This window comes from Phocoena phocoena, chromosome 16 (genome assembly GCF_963924675.1).
Source record: "Phocoena phocoena chromosome 16, mPhoPho1.1, whole genome shotgun sequence".
Classification (NCBI taxonomy): Eukaryota; Metazoa; Chordata; class Mammalia; order Artiodactyla; family Phocoenidae; genus Phocoena; species Phocoena phocoena.
In genome coordinates this window covers 56,004,445-56,022,014 of record NC_089234.1, presented here as the reverse complement: position 1 = coordinate 56,022,014, position 17,570 = coordinate 56,004,445, and the positions used below count along the sequence as shown (strand labels likewise).

Sequence of the window (17,570 nt, the reverse complement as noted above, 5' to 3'; positions counted from 1 at the left end):
CCCGGTTAGCAGTCCATACATAATCTTGACCCAGGTACGTTGGTGATTTAATTCACTAAGTTCCCAGTCCTCTGCAACAACCAAGATTCCAAATTTTCTCAAATTTCCCATGAATGATGCAAGAGGCTTAGAGATTTTCTGAAATGAAAGAACCTTAGCGATTGTCTAACCCAACCTCTGTTTCACAGATGAAAAACAACAGGCTGAGGGAAGAAGAGTGAGTTCCTCAGGTCACAAGGCTGGTTAAGAGCTCAGCTGAAACGGCTGGGACCCCAGGCACCAGAGCAAATGAACAAACAAACACTCAGGATGTTTCTCAGATCGGTCTGCAGCTCTAATGGTCTCATCGTGCTGGCAAGAAAACCCCATCTAAGCAAGTACCCCTCAGATCAGGAAGGAAAACATTTCCATTGAGCAACTGAATACAATGCTAATGAGAAACCTAGTAGAAAAGAGAATCCAAATAAGATACACACACAGAGATACACACATGCGTGTATGTATGTGATTACTGCATACATTGTATATAAAAGATACTTATTTTTAAAATACTTGCTACTAGGTATATAATAAATTCACAGTGCTAGCAAGGACATCAAAACATACTGCTAGCAGAAGCATATCTTGATGCAACATTTTTGAAAGGTTCTCCATTAATATCTTCACAAACGAAAATATACATTCTCTTTGATCCAGCAAGTCCTCTTCCAGGAATTCTATCTAGAGATACAATTGTACAGATATGTGGATGAGTGTTGACTAAGCCATTGTTTACAGCAGAAAAGGAAACCATCACGTGGTGCATCATTTGGATCATGGCTGAATAAACGCACTACAGCAACGTATGGGATTTTGTGCAATTGTCATAGAATGAATCATTACAGAGCTGAAGGGATGGCTGTCATTTATCAGTTAGTAAGAAAGCCAAACTGCAGTGCAATGTGACTGAGACAAGGATTCTGTACAAAGACCACCACCTCTAAAACACTATTATGTGTGCACATCCGTGTTTGTTTGTGGTGAAACCAGCATGAAGGAAAGATGTGAAAGTCTATAACGCTGAGCATCCCAGGGAGAGGGCAGTGATGGATGCGGGCGGAAGAGACACTTAGTATTTTCATTATGCATCTTTGAATGTTGATATTATTTTATACATGTATATATATATATATACACACACACACATACATGTATACATATATATATATACACATTACTTTGGAAAAAAATAGGTTAAGACCAAAAATTTCTGAAAATAAAGACAGAAGGATCCCACAACTAGTCCTCTGAGTCCTGTTTCAGTCTCCCCTCTTCCCCTGTAGACCCGTGACAGCAGAAACACTCTGAGATTATTCAGCGTGGCAAAGAGAACCCCGAAGCTGTCTCTCTAAGCCTTTGGCTGTCATGACCATCCTCTGAGCTACTTACTTTTCCCACCAAATTGTCCTAATCCTGACACAGGAAGTGACCTGCCAAGCAGACACAGGAAGTGAGGTGTGAACACAGCTCCAGCAAAAGCTCTTCCTTTAACACAGGAAAGGAGCTTGATCTCCCTCAAGGTGAGGGTGACCCTAGACACTTACCTCATCTCCCACCCCATAAGGGAACTCACAACTGTAAAGAAACCATGCAGCACCCACTCATCACAGAACTAAGAAGGAGACAGAAGCTAACTCTGGCAGGCAGGCCTTCTGGGGCACCTGAATCAGCTACTCAGAAAGCTGGCCTTGTGCCCATGGGCTTCTTCATCCAGTCCTGACTCCCAATTGAATGAAAAGTGACAGAACCATGAATGAAGAGGTCCTGGCTGTGATAGTGATGGCCGCTGGGCTTCCACAATGATAAAACATTCTCTGAAGCACTCACTTACACATCCTTCTGGGCTACTGCTTGCTTCCAAGAGAACTCTCACCGTCAACCTCTAAAACTCCAGGAGTTGTTCATATGAATCCACAAAACTTTCCTTCTGTGGATTCCCAGTCCTCTGATGCACCCCACATGCACCAGATTCTATATTTCAGCCAGGGCTCAGAAACCAGTAAGAAGGAAGGAAGAGAGATTGACTTACCAAGCCAACTTCTGTTTAAGTACACAGACACAAACACGGGGGGGACCGTGAAGAAATCTACTACAGAGTTCACTTCCAGCCAGAACCACAGCTTATCGTTGGCTGCAATAAACTGGGGGAAAGAAAAAAGAAGAGAGAGAAAAAAAACAATGAGAAGCATGGTGCCGGCATTCAAACTATACTCTTTTGCCAAAGGGTACGTTCTGCTTTTTCACGGAGGCCTGGAGGGAGAGTTTATATTCTTCTTATATCTACACCAATCACATGCTATTTTTGTCTTCGAATTTGCATACACTCTCTAGTCTTTTCTAGAGACTGACTGTAAGCTATGTTAGCCTTGGAGAAAGATCAGGTAGTATGTTTTTCTGTGGTTTTCAACGGCATCATAGGGAAGTTTGAATTATCTCACCTTTCTTCAAGTCTCTAATATAAATATAACTATAAATAAAGCATATATGTATGCATTCATTCACACACACCATCTCTGTAATCTACATTCTGTACAGCTCCCTTCATAAACAGGGTCTAGTATAAATCCCCCAAGCCGCAAATTCTGCCAATCTAGCCCCTTGATTCAACCCTCACAACTCACTGTCCTCTCAGGATTCAGCTAAGTGAGCACTGATAAGCATAATTTTAAGAGGAGAAGGTTTTCTTCCCTCCTATTTAAGGTAACCATGCATTCATGCGTGACTAGAGAGATGAAAAGCAGTAGACCAGTAGAGGTGTAATAGTTATTTCAATGCCTATTTCTCCTGCTCGGAACAAAATTAACAGGTACTTCAGGAATGCTGAGCTAAGGAAAGGGCTCTCTCACAGAAAATCAGAATGCGGATCTATCGTCTCCCCTGGAAACACTGGGCTTTATCTTGCCTGCGGGAGTGGATGGCTGATGCGGAATGGTCCCTGGGTATAAGACTTGCATGCCTCATCGTGCTACTGAGCAGCGTTGTTCAAACTTACCCGCAAGCCAAAGTAGAGAAGGAAGAACACGTTGAAAGCCATGTCGATCTGTAATGTGAAATCTTTGTAGAAATTCTGGCAGGATTCTATTGGGCTATTAGACAGGAAGAAGAAAAAGCAAGAGGTAAATGAAAGGCATCGTCAAGTCTTCCACATTGCTGTGCAGTGGTGGTGCTTGGGGGAGAGGACAAAATGAACGTTCATAAAATAAAACATTTGGTCTTTCTACCCCCTGTGATCATCAAGCAAGCAGTGCCAAGGGGTCTTTCCATTCAACCATACAGTCTTTTGTTCTTTTATTTGTTTTCATCATTTTATACATATATTATTCTCATCAACATTCAACAGTTGAGCTAAGAATCTAAAGAGGATCATGCAGAGACCTTGGAGGAAGGACAAGCAGAAGAAACCACCAAATTCCTCAATTTCATATTAACCCTTAAAGAACTGACTTCTTTTAGAGGACACAAATGTAAGCTAAAAGCAGTCCCTCCTACTCTCCGGCACATTAGAAATGAAGCCCATTTTCAATTAAACACAATGGCTGTGTTTTAGACCTTTTAAAAGCCATCAGTTGATTAATAAGAAAGGACCCAGGAGCATCTCAGGAAAGCTGTGGAGGAGAGGATCCTCCTTGATGTTCTGGCTGGACTAAATGTGGACTTAAATGCAGCACTCTGATCTGGGGAAAGAAGCGTTGCCCAAATGGTAAAATTCAAGACCATTAAACCAATATATTGAAGCAGTACTCTAAGGGTTAATTTTTTTTTTTTTTTGGCATGCAGGTTAATTGCCTTTGCGTGTGTCAAGCAGCCAGTGCGAATCCCCAGCACACTCTACTTTGTTCAAGAGTAGGCAGTTCAAAAGTGTACGACTATACAAACTGGTACATGGCTTCCATGTGCTTTCCTGCATCAAACCGATCAGAGGATCGAGTGTGAAAAGTCCCAAGGTTTGGGCTGGGTGGGAAGCAGGAAAGCCTCATAAGCCTTTCAAAGCTGTGAATGAAAAGTCACAGTATACTGTTATCAGTAAGCACATGGTTCTACTCAGGCCAGGAACATCAAGAAGGTGAGGTGAGGGACAGAAGGGAGGATGGAGAGAAGTAAAATACTTTCCCCAGATGGGAAGCAACATGGACCTCCGGGCCAGGAGAGGGCTAGCGTGAGAAGTGCAGGATGGAGGATTTCCGAGTATCACCACTTCGGAAATTGCTGTACACGATACCAGTTAGTATAGCTGTACTTCTGTAACGGCAGTGCTTGGTTGTTCAACAGGCAGGAATCTGTGCACTATGAGAATGCAGGGCCCACTTAAAGGCAGGGTGAGTCCGTCTGTGGGATTCTCCGATCATGTTACATGCACCGAATTTATCCATTCTTCAACTGTATTGCAAGTCAAACATGCCCTTTGTCATCTCCCAAATCACAAATACGTGGAAAACCGTCCAGACAAGCATGAAGAGGAATCTACATTTGCATTTACAAACTAAGCGGACTGAACAAAAAACAAACACTGAAAAACAGTTCTTGCATAAAGGAAATGGCAACTGCTAGGTTTTCACTAAGGGAAAGTGGGAGGAGAGACAGCATGGAGTTTGCTTAATCCAATGCTGAAAGGAGGCAGGAGCAAAAGAGACTGAACACGACAGCCCACCCTGCTCTTTGCCTGGCCTCCTACTCAGGTATTGATTCAATGAAAAAAGGAGAATTCAGGCCTGGGGTTAACAAGTGACACTTCTACAATTCCCAAGCCACGATGGCATTTTGTTTTGTTTCAAGAACAAGACCCACAAGGTCCACATGTGTCAGAGTTCTTAGCTACTCTAGCTGCAAGGAAAAGAAGTACATGAACTAGGTTGACCAGAAGTCCACTACAGATCCCAAGGGATGAAGAGACAATGCAGCTCTGTGCTATGTGAGCCACTGGTATGACGTGCTACAGAAGTAGTGAAGAGTAAACAGTGTTTGTGTGTGTGTGTGTGTGTGTGTGTGTGTATGTGTGTGAGAGAGTGAGTGAGTGAGTGAGTGTGAGAGAGAGAGAGAGAAAGACTGAGGATGGGGGGGGCTCTGTTGGTAAATACTGTGTTGCACTCATGTCTTCCCTTGTGCCAGCAGTGACTTAGCTGTGCATTATAAATTCGTTTTCATCAAGACTGATGTGTACACAATTCAGGGGACGGAAAGTCTTGGTTCTCAAGTCTATTATGGAAAACCCAGTATCACTTCACCAAGGCCACACAATAACTTTACTATTGCTCTCACAATAGTTACTGGTGGTATATTTGAGGGCCCTATGAGTTCCCTAGCTCCTATTAATTCCACTGCTTCTGTAGTTAATTTTGCAGTAACCTTGAAATACATCAAGCAGGGAGAGTATTTGCTAGGCTGTGGAAGAGAATGGAACAGTGGGGGAAGAGATGTTAGCTCAATGCCATTGAGGATATTTCAGTTCGACACAAATGGAAGTAGATGTTTGAAAGAGTATAAGGAATTAGGCTGTAGCAACTTATTTGCACTGTTTCTTGACTTCCTTGTCATTTCTGCTGTTCCCTCCTATATTGCCCATCCCCAAAGGTAGCAATGAGAGGGCTTGATGCTAAAGGACACTCTGTTGAAAAATATACCTCAACAGCACTCCTGACTTACAGAGAACAATGTTGAAACCAAAATAGACCTTTCCTCTAGTCTTTTATTCAAAACTTTAGAGAACTGATTTAATCATCCTTTTATATCATTTCTTGAGTCTTAGACTTTGAGCTGAAACAATAAAGGAAGTGAATTATGCTCCTGGTGCGCTGGAGGCTTTCCCTCTGGCTGAAACTCACCAGTAACGTGAGCCACTTCACTAAGATGAAGAAGGGGGAGAGAAGCAGGAAACTCTGCAACAGAAGAGGGCCAGCCCCCAGGAACCCAGTAGGACCAGAGTGATCAGGGAGTCTGGTTTCTATCTCTCTCAGCTCTTTCCTGCTTGCCGTAAGAGCCCAAGGAGAAATGTCCTGCCTAGTTTTCTCAAGTGGCATCAGAACGGTTTATCAGGATCCCCTCTAAGATAAATCCTCTGAGTGCCTTTAGTCCATGGACTCACACAATCAAAGACCACAGAGCAGAGATTCTAAAGCCCCATCATTTCATTCCCCAAATGGAAACAACCCAGGGAGAAGTTCATTGATCTTATAAAAAGAAAATACAGAATTCAACAACAAAAGGATTGGCCATATCAGCCAGGATTTATTTTCCTCCCAAAGAGATTTTATCTTAATGATTAATGCTCATTGTAGGACGGAGAAGGAAATACAAACTCTTCCTTCTTGTGTAAAATAGAAGAGTTCCTTGTCTAGAAATTTTAAGAGCTAGAAATCACTATTTTTTTCTACAAAGGAAACTGACTCTGAATTACACACTTCAATGTGGATCGCCATTCCAATGAGGCATGCCCACATCAGAACAGGCTTTTTATGGACATATGTTGCCAACAGAAAAAAAATAAATAAATAAGAGTTTTAAGAACTGAGATAAAAACACTAGACCTGGTAGTAGAACTGACTTTCCCTAAATTGCTCTTGGTTAACTAATGACTTACTAATTAGAGAAGATAAGATACTTGGTAAGCTGATGGACTGTTCATTACCAGGCTCCCATAGTCCATGGATCAAGTGTGATACTAAAACCTTAGGCAAATTTAGCATTTTGATCAGGACTCTATGATTGGGGCACCTTCAAAAGAACCTCAATAAAAAGCTGCTCCTGATGGCATAAACTTCCAGCATAGAACAGGTTGGAATACGAACCCTTGTTCCCTCTTGACCATCAAGTAAGCATAATCTAACTATTTAGATGTCTCTACAGAGGAAAATGAGACTCACCCAAGTGGGAAATATATCTCTTTTTTCACCTATTTAATGACACAGTATCCCACGAAGACCTCTGAGCAGGGAGATCCAGCAGTCCTTCTTGAAGACTGACTTCAGAACTTATCTTTCCACAGCATGAGGCAAGCAATGACTACCCAGGTTTTCTTTTAAGGGGCTGGGGGCTAAGGACAAAAATCTCACTTCTAGCAGTTGTGATGCCCGTATCATCTCCAAGAAGGAAGTAACTGCCTCTCTTCTCAGCCTCTAAAACCTCCCTGGTATTTTCTGAAGTCTGTTTTCCTAACCCTCTGAGGCTGGCTTTCCAACCCTTTGAAAATATTTCTCCAGAACAGTGTTTCTCAAACTTTAGCATGCACCTGGAGGGCTTGTTAAAAAACACTGGTGGACCCCACCCCCAGAGCTCCTGATACAGTTGGCTTGGTATGGGGTCCTGAGGATCTGCATTTCCCAGATGCTGCTGCTGAGCCGGGGACCCCACTTTGAGAACCACCGCTGTTGAAGAACTTTCCTGCAACTACACACTCCTTACAGGTGTTGCTGCTCAAGGTGACTCCTATTCAGACCTGAACAAAGAGGATTAAGCGTTGGAGCCCATCCCCAGACAACCACCTGCCTACCGCTTAACTAAGTGCTGAGATCAAGGGGCTGAATAGAGACTATCATTTTCAGGTGTGAACAGGGCGATGGGGGTGGTGCGGAATTAAGACAATACAGGGAAGTAATTACAATGCCGCCATGCAAGCTTCACCAATGACATTCCAATTAACAACCAGAGAGTGCCTGAGGAGCACATTTTCAGTTTAAGATTAAAAGGAAAAATGATGAGGGCTGGATTGGGAGAGGTTATGGAGACCGTCACTTCTGAGGGAGAAAGAAATGTTAAGCGTTTTAGGAACAGCAGCAGCAGCAAATATCCGAGATAATTTAATAAATAACCACATGAGAGGGAAGGGACTAGCTGAGGAAAATAGCACTTTGTGAAATCATTTCCAACATTTAAATTCTCCTCACTCTTGTGGTGAGTCCCTTTTTAAATTGGATGGAGCCTTCTCAATTCCCACCAGGATTATGGACCACCAGAGTTCAGGCTCACACGCTACAGACGTGAATCAATACAATAAGCTTCATGATTCCAGACTCTTCTCCTAGTCTCGCCTCTGCAATGTTGCCGGATTAATTTAATTAAAAGGTGTCATTCATCCACCATCATGGCTCTCTCCTGCCTCATGCATCAATTCCAAGTCTGGCTGAGAAAAACCTCTAAAACCTAGCCTCACCCTGTATCTCCCATTTTCAACCGTGCTCCACGTCAAAGCCCTTTGCTGCCACAAGCTGGTAACTTCATAATTTCATGCATGTGACACCCCGCATATTGCTAATTTTAACTCTACGCTTCTGCTGTGGCCTCTTCAAATGCTCCTCCCTCTTTGTGTTCAAACCTCAGGCACCTTTCAAGGCCAACCAAAAGGCATGGCACGGCCAATTATTCCTGCCCTCACTGAACTCTCCCATCTCTAAATTCTTATAGCACTACGAGCAAGGAATTCTTAACTGTCTCGGAATGTTGATCCTCATTCAATTCAATATAATAATACCTGGCGATTGTATAGAGTTTACACATACTATTGCATTTGGTCCTCACAACTTTGCAAAATATATAGTAGCAGACATTTTGTTCTAATCCCCATTTTACAGACAGAGAAGCAGAGGCTCAGAAACCTACCCAAGATCACGTAGCTAAACAGTAGAGTTGGGACACAGACCCAGTATCCTTTCTGCCATACCACCTTACTTTTCCAGATAATTTGCCATATCCTTGGAGAGGAAAAGGAAGCATAAGACATGGTATCTGCTATCCACAGGGCCTGCCATGGAGCTTACATAAAAGCAACAGGGGTTGACAATGGGGTATGACTGACTGTGGGAAGAGGGAAAACTGCCCTAGAAAAACATGTATGTGTTTATCGAATGGTCTGGGAAAACTCAGAGGAAGCTGAACTCTCTAACCTGTACCTAACCCTCCTCTGTAAAGACTGTCATGTGGGACATTACTAATCCCCAAAAGTCCTTCCTGGGACCCTGAATGGTAGTGGTGTCATGCAGCTTGACCCTGTCTGCTGAGGCTAAGTTCTTCTGCTTATAAAGAAATAACTCCTAGTTATCCAGCTGCCTAAAGATGGATGCCTCAGCCTCTCTTAATTCTAGAAGAAAAAGAATGAATATGGTAATGGAGGGCTTCCCCGGTGGCGCAGTGGTTGAGAGTCCGCCTGCCGATGCAGGGGACACGGGTTCGTGCCCCGGTCCGGGAAGATCCCACATGCCGCGGAGCGGCTGGGCCCGTGAGCCATGGCCGCTGAGCCTGCGCATCTGGAGCCTGTGCTCCGCAACGGGAGAGGCCACAACAGTGAGAGGCCCGCGTACCGCCAAAAAAAAAAAAAAATATATATATATATAGTAATGGATGATAATATTTAGATACTTTTAACACTTCTAATCATAGATTAGACAATAAGCTTTGCATCCCATTCCATTCAATCAAAATATAGAAAAATGACATTATATAATCATGGATATTAAGAAACCTACCTGCAAAGGAGAGGTAGTAAATCTAAGTGATTTGAGATTTTCCTGATAACATTAGGATATATCGGATAAGCAAAGTGCTTTGGGTTTCCTGCTCACAAAATAGAAATAAAGGTACCTAGCTAATCAGAATATTTGAGACCAAGACATTTTAAAAGGGAGGCAAGTCTTTACAATGTACTCCAAATTAGAAATCAATTTTAATATTCATATAATTTTAGGTATCGCAAAAATATCTTGCAAGCTAATTAACAATCGTGGATTTTGTGTGAATGGTGTGATACTAATTAGTCATTGAGAAAGCAAGGATCTTTACGTAGAACATTGTCTTCTAAACTGGACAGCACCTCAGGACTGCCCAGGTCTTGAATGGATCCAAGTTGAAAGTTTTCTATCTGGTGGCTTTTCCCAGTGCCTACATTTTAATTCCCTTGACAGAGCTGTGTACTTAAGAGCTAATCTTTCCAATTTTGGTGCTTTGGCGTTTATACTGGGTGGGGCATGTATTCAGTAAGTTGTGTAGTTTTTATTAGTTTTACCAAACAGAAGCTGGCCTCTTCTGTTCCCCATCATTGTGATTTTATCATAGAACATCTTGAAGTCGTTACCTTCTAAGATGCTGTTATTGCTGATGGGTAAGTTTTTGTTCAATCATTAATCAATACTAACGATAATAACATCAGAATGGGCCCTTTGTTTTATCATAAAACACTTTTCTTAGACCTTGCAGTGGTTCTAATGTGAATAGAAAACACTTTTTGTTACTTGCAGTACTGCTGTATCATGATCTCCAGCCAGCTGGTGAAATGGCTTTGCTGGGAAATCTTCAGTTATGGGTTTGTATCAATCGGCCTATTAATCTTTCTGACAGCGGCAGACTTCTAATTATGCCTCTGCTTAGTTGATGAGATGTAATCCAACAGCCACAAGCATATACCTCATTAGGGTCATGTCGAAATGAACTGGAACAAATGGAGAGGTAGTATATAAACCCTCACTACTCTTTGGAATCCTATGTGCTGTCTTCTTGAGCTTTGAATGATGTGGAGAACCGTGGAACAATGACAGCAGTAGACTTCAAAGCAGTTCTATGGCTCAGGGTATCTACCTGAATGATGAGTCCTAATAATTAAGCATTCTTCTAGGAGACAAAGAAAGTGACACAGATCACTGTTGGAGAGAACAAAAGATGTCAGTTCCTTACACACTGGATTTCTCAATGAAACACAGAGACCATCTGTTTTCATGAAATCTCTGTCACTTTTTGTGGAGCTCTTCTAAATTTTCTCAAAAAATGTCAATATACCTATCTGAGCTTAGGTTCTCCTCCTCACCTTCATCCCGAACCTTTTCATTCACTAATGCACCCAAGTGTGTAAGTCAACAGCAAAATGTGAGTTGACCTCGAGTGGTTAGCAGTTTTAGGTAGTTTTGGAGTTCAGTGGAAGAGATCCCAGCTCTATCACTTACTAGCTGTACAACTGTGGGCACATAATCTGACCTCTCCAAGCCTTGGTTTTCTCATCTGGAAACTGGAGATAAGGATCAAACCTCAAAGGCTGTTGTGAGAATGAAATCGGATAATGAGTGAAGACTAATTACTGAACGAGTGATAGTTACCTTAAAAACCAAGGTAATAACAATAATGATAATAAGAATTGTTTGTAGAAAAATGCCCCAAAAGGCAATCAACCAAATGAACAAAAACTGACAGAATCAGTTATTTCACATTCTATTTTTTTGTATCTGCTTTACTGCCTCCTTATCAGGTATTGCGATATAATTCAAATGCCCAACAGGATTTGCAGTGAGCTGACATCTGGTGTGATTCTCTATATTACAGCATTAATTTTGGGTAATATTAAAAAAAGCAACACCTGGAAAATGATATTTCCACGAAGGCAGCCATACAAGTCTCATAAATACTAAATAATTAACCAAGATCTCCCGGCAGAGAAAGCCATGAGTCATTTTAATGAGGGGCCACACAACACTGTGTATTCTCCTTTTTCCAGGTCTTGAGCAGAGGAAAGAGTTTTCATTTGCCTGGTTGGCTCAGCATGGATATAGGAGAGGCAGGGGGATGAACCAGTCATAGGTCTTCTAAATATCTCTTCCAATTCTACGGCCATAGATTATGTATTTCTTCACTGTTGGACTCCTGGAATGATGTCCAAGACAACTTACCCACTAATGCTTGTTTTCTCCAGCTTACCTACAAACTACAATTGTTTCAATCACAGTTGTTACCAGAGTGGAGTTACTGTTAATATTTGCCAGAAACTTTTATGGAATAAATCAGTTAAGCTACTACATAAAACAGAGTCTTGCCAAATGAGTGCTGGTTCAGTTTTCACCAAACTGTCTGAGGAGTCCTGACCAACTGGTTCATTTTTTTTCTTCTAGATTCCACATACATGCGTTAATATACGATATTTGTTTTTCTCTAACTTCACTCTGTATGACAGTCTCTAGGTCCAACCAAGTCTCTGCAAATGACCCAATTCTGTTCCTTTTTATGGCTGAGTAATATTCCATTGTATTTATGTACCACAACTTCTTTATCCATTCATCAGTCGATGGGCATTTAGGTTGCTTCCATGACTGGCTATTGCAAATAGTGCTGCAATGAACACTGGGGTGCATGTGTCTTTTTAAAATATGGTTTCCTTTGGGTATATGCCCAGGAATGGGATTGCTGGGTCATATGGTAATTCTATTTTTAGTCTTTTAAGGAACCTCCATACTGTTCTCCATAGTGGCTGTATCAATTTATATTCCCACCAGCAGTGCAAGCCGGTACCCTTTTCTCCACACCCTCTCCAGCATTTGTTATTTGTAGATTTTCTGATGATGCCCATTCTAACTGTTGTGAGGTGATACCTCATTGTAGTTTTGATTTGCATTTCTCTAATAATTAGTGATGCTGAGCAGCTTTTCATGTGCCTCTTGGCCATCTGTATGTCTTCTTTGGAGAAATGTCTATTTAAGTCTTCTGCCCATTTTTGGATTGGGTTATTTGTTTTTTTAATATTGAGCTGCATGAGCTGTTTACATATTTTGGAGATTAATCGTTTGTCCATTGATTCATTCATAAATATTTTCTCCCATTCTGAGGGTTGTCTTTTTGTCTTGTTTATAGCTTTCTTTGCTGTGCAAAAGCTTTTAAGTTTCATTAGGTCCCATTTGTTTTTGTTTTTATTTCCATTACTCTAGGAGGTGGGTCAAAAAAGATCTTGCTATGATTTATGTTCTTCCTATGTTTTCCTCTAAGAGTTTTATAGTGTCTGGTCTTACATTTAGGTTTTTAATCCATTTTGAGTTTATTTTTGTATATGGTGTTAGGGAGTGTTCTAATTCCATTCTTTTACATGTAGCTCTCCAGTTTTCCCAGCACCAATTATTGAAGAGACTGTCTTTTCTCCATTGTATACCCTTGCCTCCTTTGTCATAGATTAGTTGACCATAGGTGTGTGGGTTTATCTCTGGGCTTTCTATCCTGTTCCATTGATCTCTATTTCTGTTTTTGTGCCAGTACCATATTCTCTTGATTACTGTAGCTCTGTAGTATAGTCTGAAGTCAGGGAGTCTGATTCCTCCAGCTCCAGTTTTTGCCCTCCAGATTACTTTGGCTATTTGGGCTCTTCTGTGTCTCCATACAAATTTTAAAATTTTTTCTTCTAGTTCTGTGAAAAATGCCATTGGTAATTTGATATGGATTGCACCTGACTCTGTAGATGGCTTTAGGTAGCATAGTCATTTTCACAATATTGATTCCTCCAATCCAGGAACATGGTATATCTCTCCACCTGTTTGTGTCATCTTTGATTTTTTTCATTAGTGTCTTATACTTTTCTGAGTACAGGTCTTTTTACCTCCTTAGGTAGGTTTATTCCTAGGTATTTTACTCATTTTGTTGCAATGGTGAAGGAGATTGTTTCCTTAATTTCTCTTTCTGATCTTTTGTTGTTAGTGTATAGGAATGCAAGAGATTTCTGTGCATTAATTTTGTATCCTGCAACTTTACCAAATTCATTGATTAGCTCGAGTAGTTTTCAGGTGGCATCTTTAGGATTCTCTATGTATAGTATCATGTCATCTGCAAACAGTGACAGCTTTACTTCTTTTCTGATTTGGATTCCTTTTTTCTTCTCTGACTGCCGTGGCTAGAACTTCCAAAACTACGTTGAATAATAGTGGCGAAAGTGGACAACCTTGTCTTGTTCCTGATCTTAGAGGAAATGCTTTCAGTTTTTCACCATTGCGAATGATGTTTGCTGTGGGTCTGTCACATATGGCCTTTATTATGCTGAGGAAGTTTCCCTCTATGCCCACTTTCTGGAGAGTTTTTATAATAAATGGGTGCTGAATTTTCTCAGAGCTTTTTCTGCATCTATTAAGATGATCATATGGATTTTATTCTTCAATTTGCTAATATGGTGTATCACATTGATTGATTTGCATATACTGAAGAATTCCTGCATCCCTGGGATAAATCCCACTTGATCATGGTGTATGATACTTTTAATGTGTTGTTGGATTCTGTTTGCTAGTATTTTGTAGAGGATTTCTGCATCTATATTCATCAATGATATTGGTCTGTAAGTTTCTTTTTATGCAGTATCTTTGTCTGGTTTTGATATCAGGGTGATGGTGGCCTTGCAGAATGCGTTTGGGAGTGTTCTTTCCTCTGCAATTTTTGGGGAAAGTTTGAGAAGGGTGGGTGTTAGATCTTCTCTAAATGTTTGACAGAATTCACCAGTGAAGCCATCTGATCCTGGACTTCTGTTTGTTGGAAGATTTTTTTTTTTTTTGCGGTACGCGGGCCTCTCACTGTTGTGGCCTCTCCCGTTGCGGAGCACAGGCTCCGGATGGGCAGGCTCAGCGGCCATGGCCCACGGGCCCAGCCGCTCTGCGGCATGTGGGATCTTCCCGGACCGGGGCACGAACTCGTGTCCCCTGCATCGGCAGGCGGACTCTCAACCACTGCGCCACCAGGGAAGCCCCTGTTGGAAGATTTTTAATCACAGTTTCAATTTCATTACTTGTGATTGGTCTGTTCATATTTTCTATTTCTTCCTGGTTCAGTCTTGGAAGGGTATACCTGTCTAAGAATTTGTCCATTTCTTCCAGGTTGTCCATTTTATTGGCATAGAGTTGCTTGTAGTAGTCTATTAGGATGCTTTGTATTTCTGCAGTGTCCACTGTAACTTCTCCTTTTTCATTTCTAATTTTATTGATTTGAGTCCTCTCCCTCTTTTTCTTGATGAGTCTGGCTAAAGTTTTACCAATTTTGTTTATCTTCTCAAAGAAGCAGGTTTTAGTTTTATTGATCTTTGCTATTGTTTTCTTTGTTTCTATTTCATTTATTTCTGGTCTGATCTTTATGATTTCTTTCCTTCTACTAACTTTGGGTTTTGTTTGTTCTTCTTTCTCTAGTTCCTTTAGGTGTAAGGTTAGATTGTTTATTTGAGATTTTTCTTATTTCTTGAGGTAGGATTGTATTGCTATAAACCTCCCTCTTAGAACTGCTTTTGCTGCATCCCATAGGTTTTGGATCATCATGTTTTCCTTGTCATTTGTCTCTAGGTATTTTTTGATCTCCGCTTTGATTTCTTCAGTGATCTCTTGGTTATTTAGTAACATATTGTTTAGCCTCCAGGTGTTTGTGTTTTTTATGTTTTTTTCCCTGTAACTGATTTCTAATCTCATAACACTGTGGTTGGAAAAGATGCTTGATATGATTTCAATTTTCTTACATTTACCAAGGCTTGATTTGTGACCCAAGATGTGTTCTATCCTGGAGAATGTGCCATGTGCACTTGAGAAGAACGTGTAACCTGCTGTTTTCGGATGGAATGTCCTATACATATCAATTAAATCTGTCTGGTCTATTGTGTCATTTAAAGCTTATGTTTCCTTATTAATTTTCTGTCTGAATGATCTGTCCATTGGTGTAAGTGAGGTGTTAAAGTCCCCCACTAGTACTGTGTTACTGTCGATTTCCTCTTTTATAGCTCTTATCATTTGCCTTATATACTGTGGTGCTCCTATGTTGGGTGCATATATATTCATAATTGTTACATCTTCTTCTTGGATTGATCCCTTGATCATTATGTAGTGTCCTTCTTTGTCTCTTGTAACATTCTTTATTTTAAAGTCTATTTTGTCTGATATAAGTATTGCTACTCCACCTTTCTTTTTTTTTTTTTTTTTTCAGTATGCAGGCCTCTCACTGTTGTGGCCTCTCCCGTTGCGGAGCACAGGCTCCGGACGTGCAGGCTCAGAGGCCATGGCTCACAGGCCTAGCCGCTCCATGGCATGTGGGATCTTCCCAGACCGGGGCACAAACCCATGTCCCCTGCATCGGCAGGCGGACTTTCAACCACTGCACCACCAGGGAAGCCCTCCAGCTTTCTTTTGATTTCCATTTGCGTGGAATATCTTTTTCCATCCCTTCACTTTCAGTCTGTATGTGTCCCTAGGTGTGAAGTGGGTCTCTTGTTGACAGCATATATATGGGTCTTGTTTTTGTATCCATTCAGCAAGCCTGTGTCTTTTGGTTGGAGCGTTTAATCCATTCATATTTAAGGTAATTATTGATATGAATGTTCCTATTACCATTTTCTTAATTGTCTTGGTTTTGTTTTTGTAGATCCTTTTCTTCTCTTGTGTTTCCCACTTAGAGAAGTTCCTGTAGCATTTGTTGTAGAGCTGGTTTGGTGGTGCTAAATTCTCTTAGCTTTTGCTTGCCTGTAAAGCTTTTGATTTCTCCATCGAATCTGAATGAGATGCTTGCCAGGTAGAGTAATCTTGGTTGTAAGTTCTTCCCTTTCATCACTTTAAATATATCGTCCCACTCCCTTCTGGGTTGTAGAGAGTTCCTGCTGAGAAATCAGCTGTTATGGGAGTTCCCTTGTACATTATTTGTCATTTTTCCCTTGTTGCTTTCAATAATTTTTCTTTGTCTTTAATTTTTGTCAGTTTGATTACTATGTGTCTCAGCCTGTTTCTCCTTGGGTTTATTCTGCCTGGGACTCTCTGCGCTTCCTGGACTTGGGTGGCTATTCCCTGTCCCATGTTAGGGAAGTTTTCGACTATAATCTCTTCAAATATTTTCTTGGGTCCTTTCTTTCTCTCTTCTCCTTTTGGGACCTGTATAATGCCAATGTTGGTGTGTTTAATGTTGTCCCAGAGGTCTCTCAGGCTGTCTTCCTTTTCATTCTTTCTTCTTTATACTGTTCCACGGCAGTGAATTCCACCATTCTGTCTTCCAGGTCACTTATCTGTTCTTCTGTCTCAGTTATTCTGCTATTGATTCCTTCTAGTGTATTTTTCATTTCAGTTATTGTATTGTTCATCTCTGTTTGTTTGCTCTTTAATTCTTCTAGGTCTTTGTTCTTTAATTCTTCTAGGTCTTTGTTAAACATTTCTTGCATCTTCTCAATCTTTGCTTCCATTCTTTTTCCAAGGTCCTGGATCATCTTCACTATCATTTTTCTGAACTCTTTTTCTGGAAAGTTGCCTATCTCCACTTCATTTGGTTGTTTTCCTGGGGTTTTATCTTGTTCCTTCATCTGGTACACAGTCCTCTGCCTTTTCATTTTGTCTATCTTTCTGTGAATGTGGTTTTCGTTCCACAGACTGCAGGATTGTAGTACTTCTTGCTTCTGCTGTCTGCCCTCTGCCCTCTGGTGGATGAGGCTATCTAAGAGGCTTGTGCCAACTGATTCTTACTCCCTGGTTTCCCTACCTCCACTGACTCGAGCCAGTTCTTCTATAGTGAACTCTTGTTTTTCTAGTGGAAGGACATGATGGAGTAGATAATTCAAACAGCCTTGGTGCGTAGATACTCATGCACAAATATTACAAAACAGACTGAGTTCTTCAAGGGCAGGGTCAGTGAACCATGTACAGGCGAGGGGTGGTACCCATGGGTGGACACACACTTGTGTGCATATCTATAGCCTTCCAGCACAGATGTCTACTCTCTATCCAACTCCAACCTCACTCTGGGGCCATCCACAAAACTGGACGGCCCCACTAGTACTGTGTTACTACTGAGGTGATTAGAAATGGGGA

General features: G+C 41.2%; 1 protein-coding gene across 25 annotated transcripts in view; it reads right to left on the bottom strand.

Moving 5' to 3' along the window:
• The window catches only part of KCNMA1 (potassium calcium-activated channel subfamily M alpha 1), a 752,929-nt gene that overhangs the window by 297,887 nt on the left and 437,472 nt on the right, over positions 1–17,570 (bottom strand). For all 25 annotated transcript variants that reach the window (XM_065894779.1, XM_065894755.1, XM_065894756.1 and 22 more), the window contains 2 exons: positions 3,032–3,125; positions 2,069–2,180 (listed from right to left, as the gene is read on the bottom strand). In XM_065894779.1, coding sequence (XP_065750851.1) covers positions 2,069–2,180; positions 3,032–3,125 — 206 coding nt within the window. The remainder of the gene's footprint in view (positions 1–2,068; positions 2,181–3,031; positions 3,126–17,570) is intronic.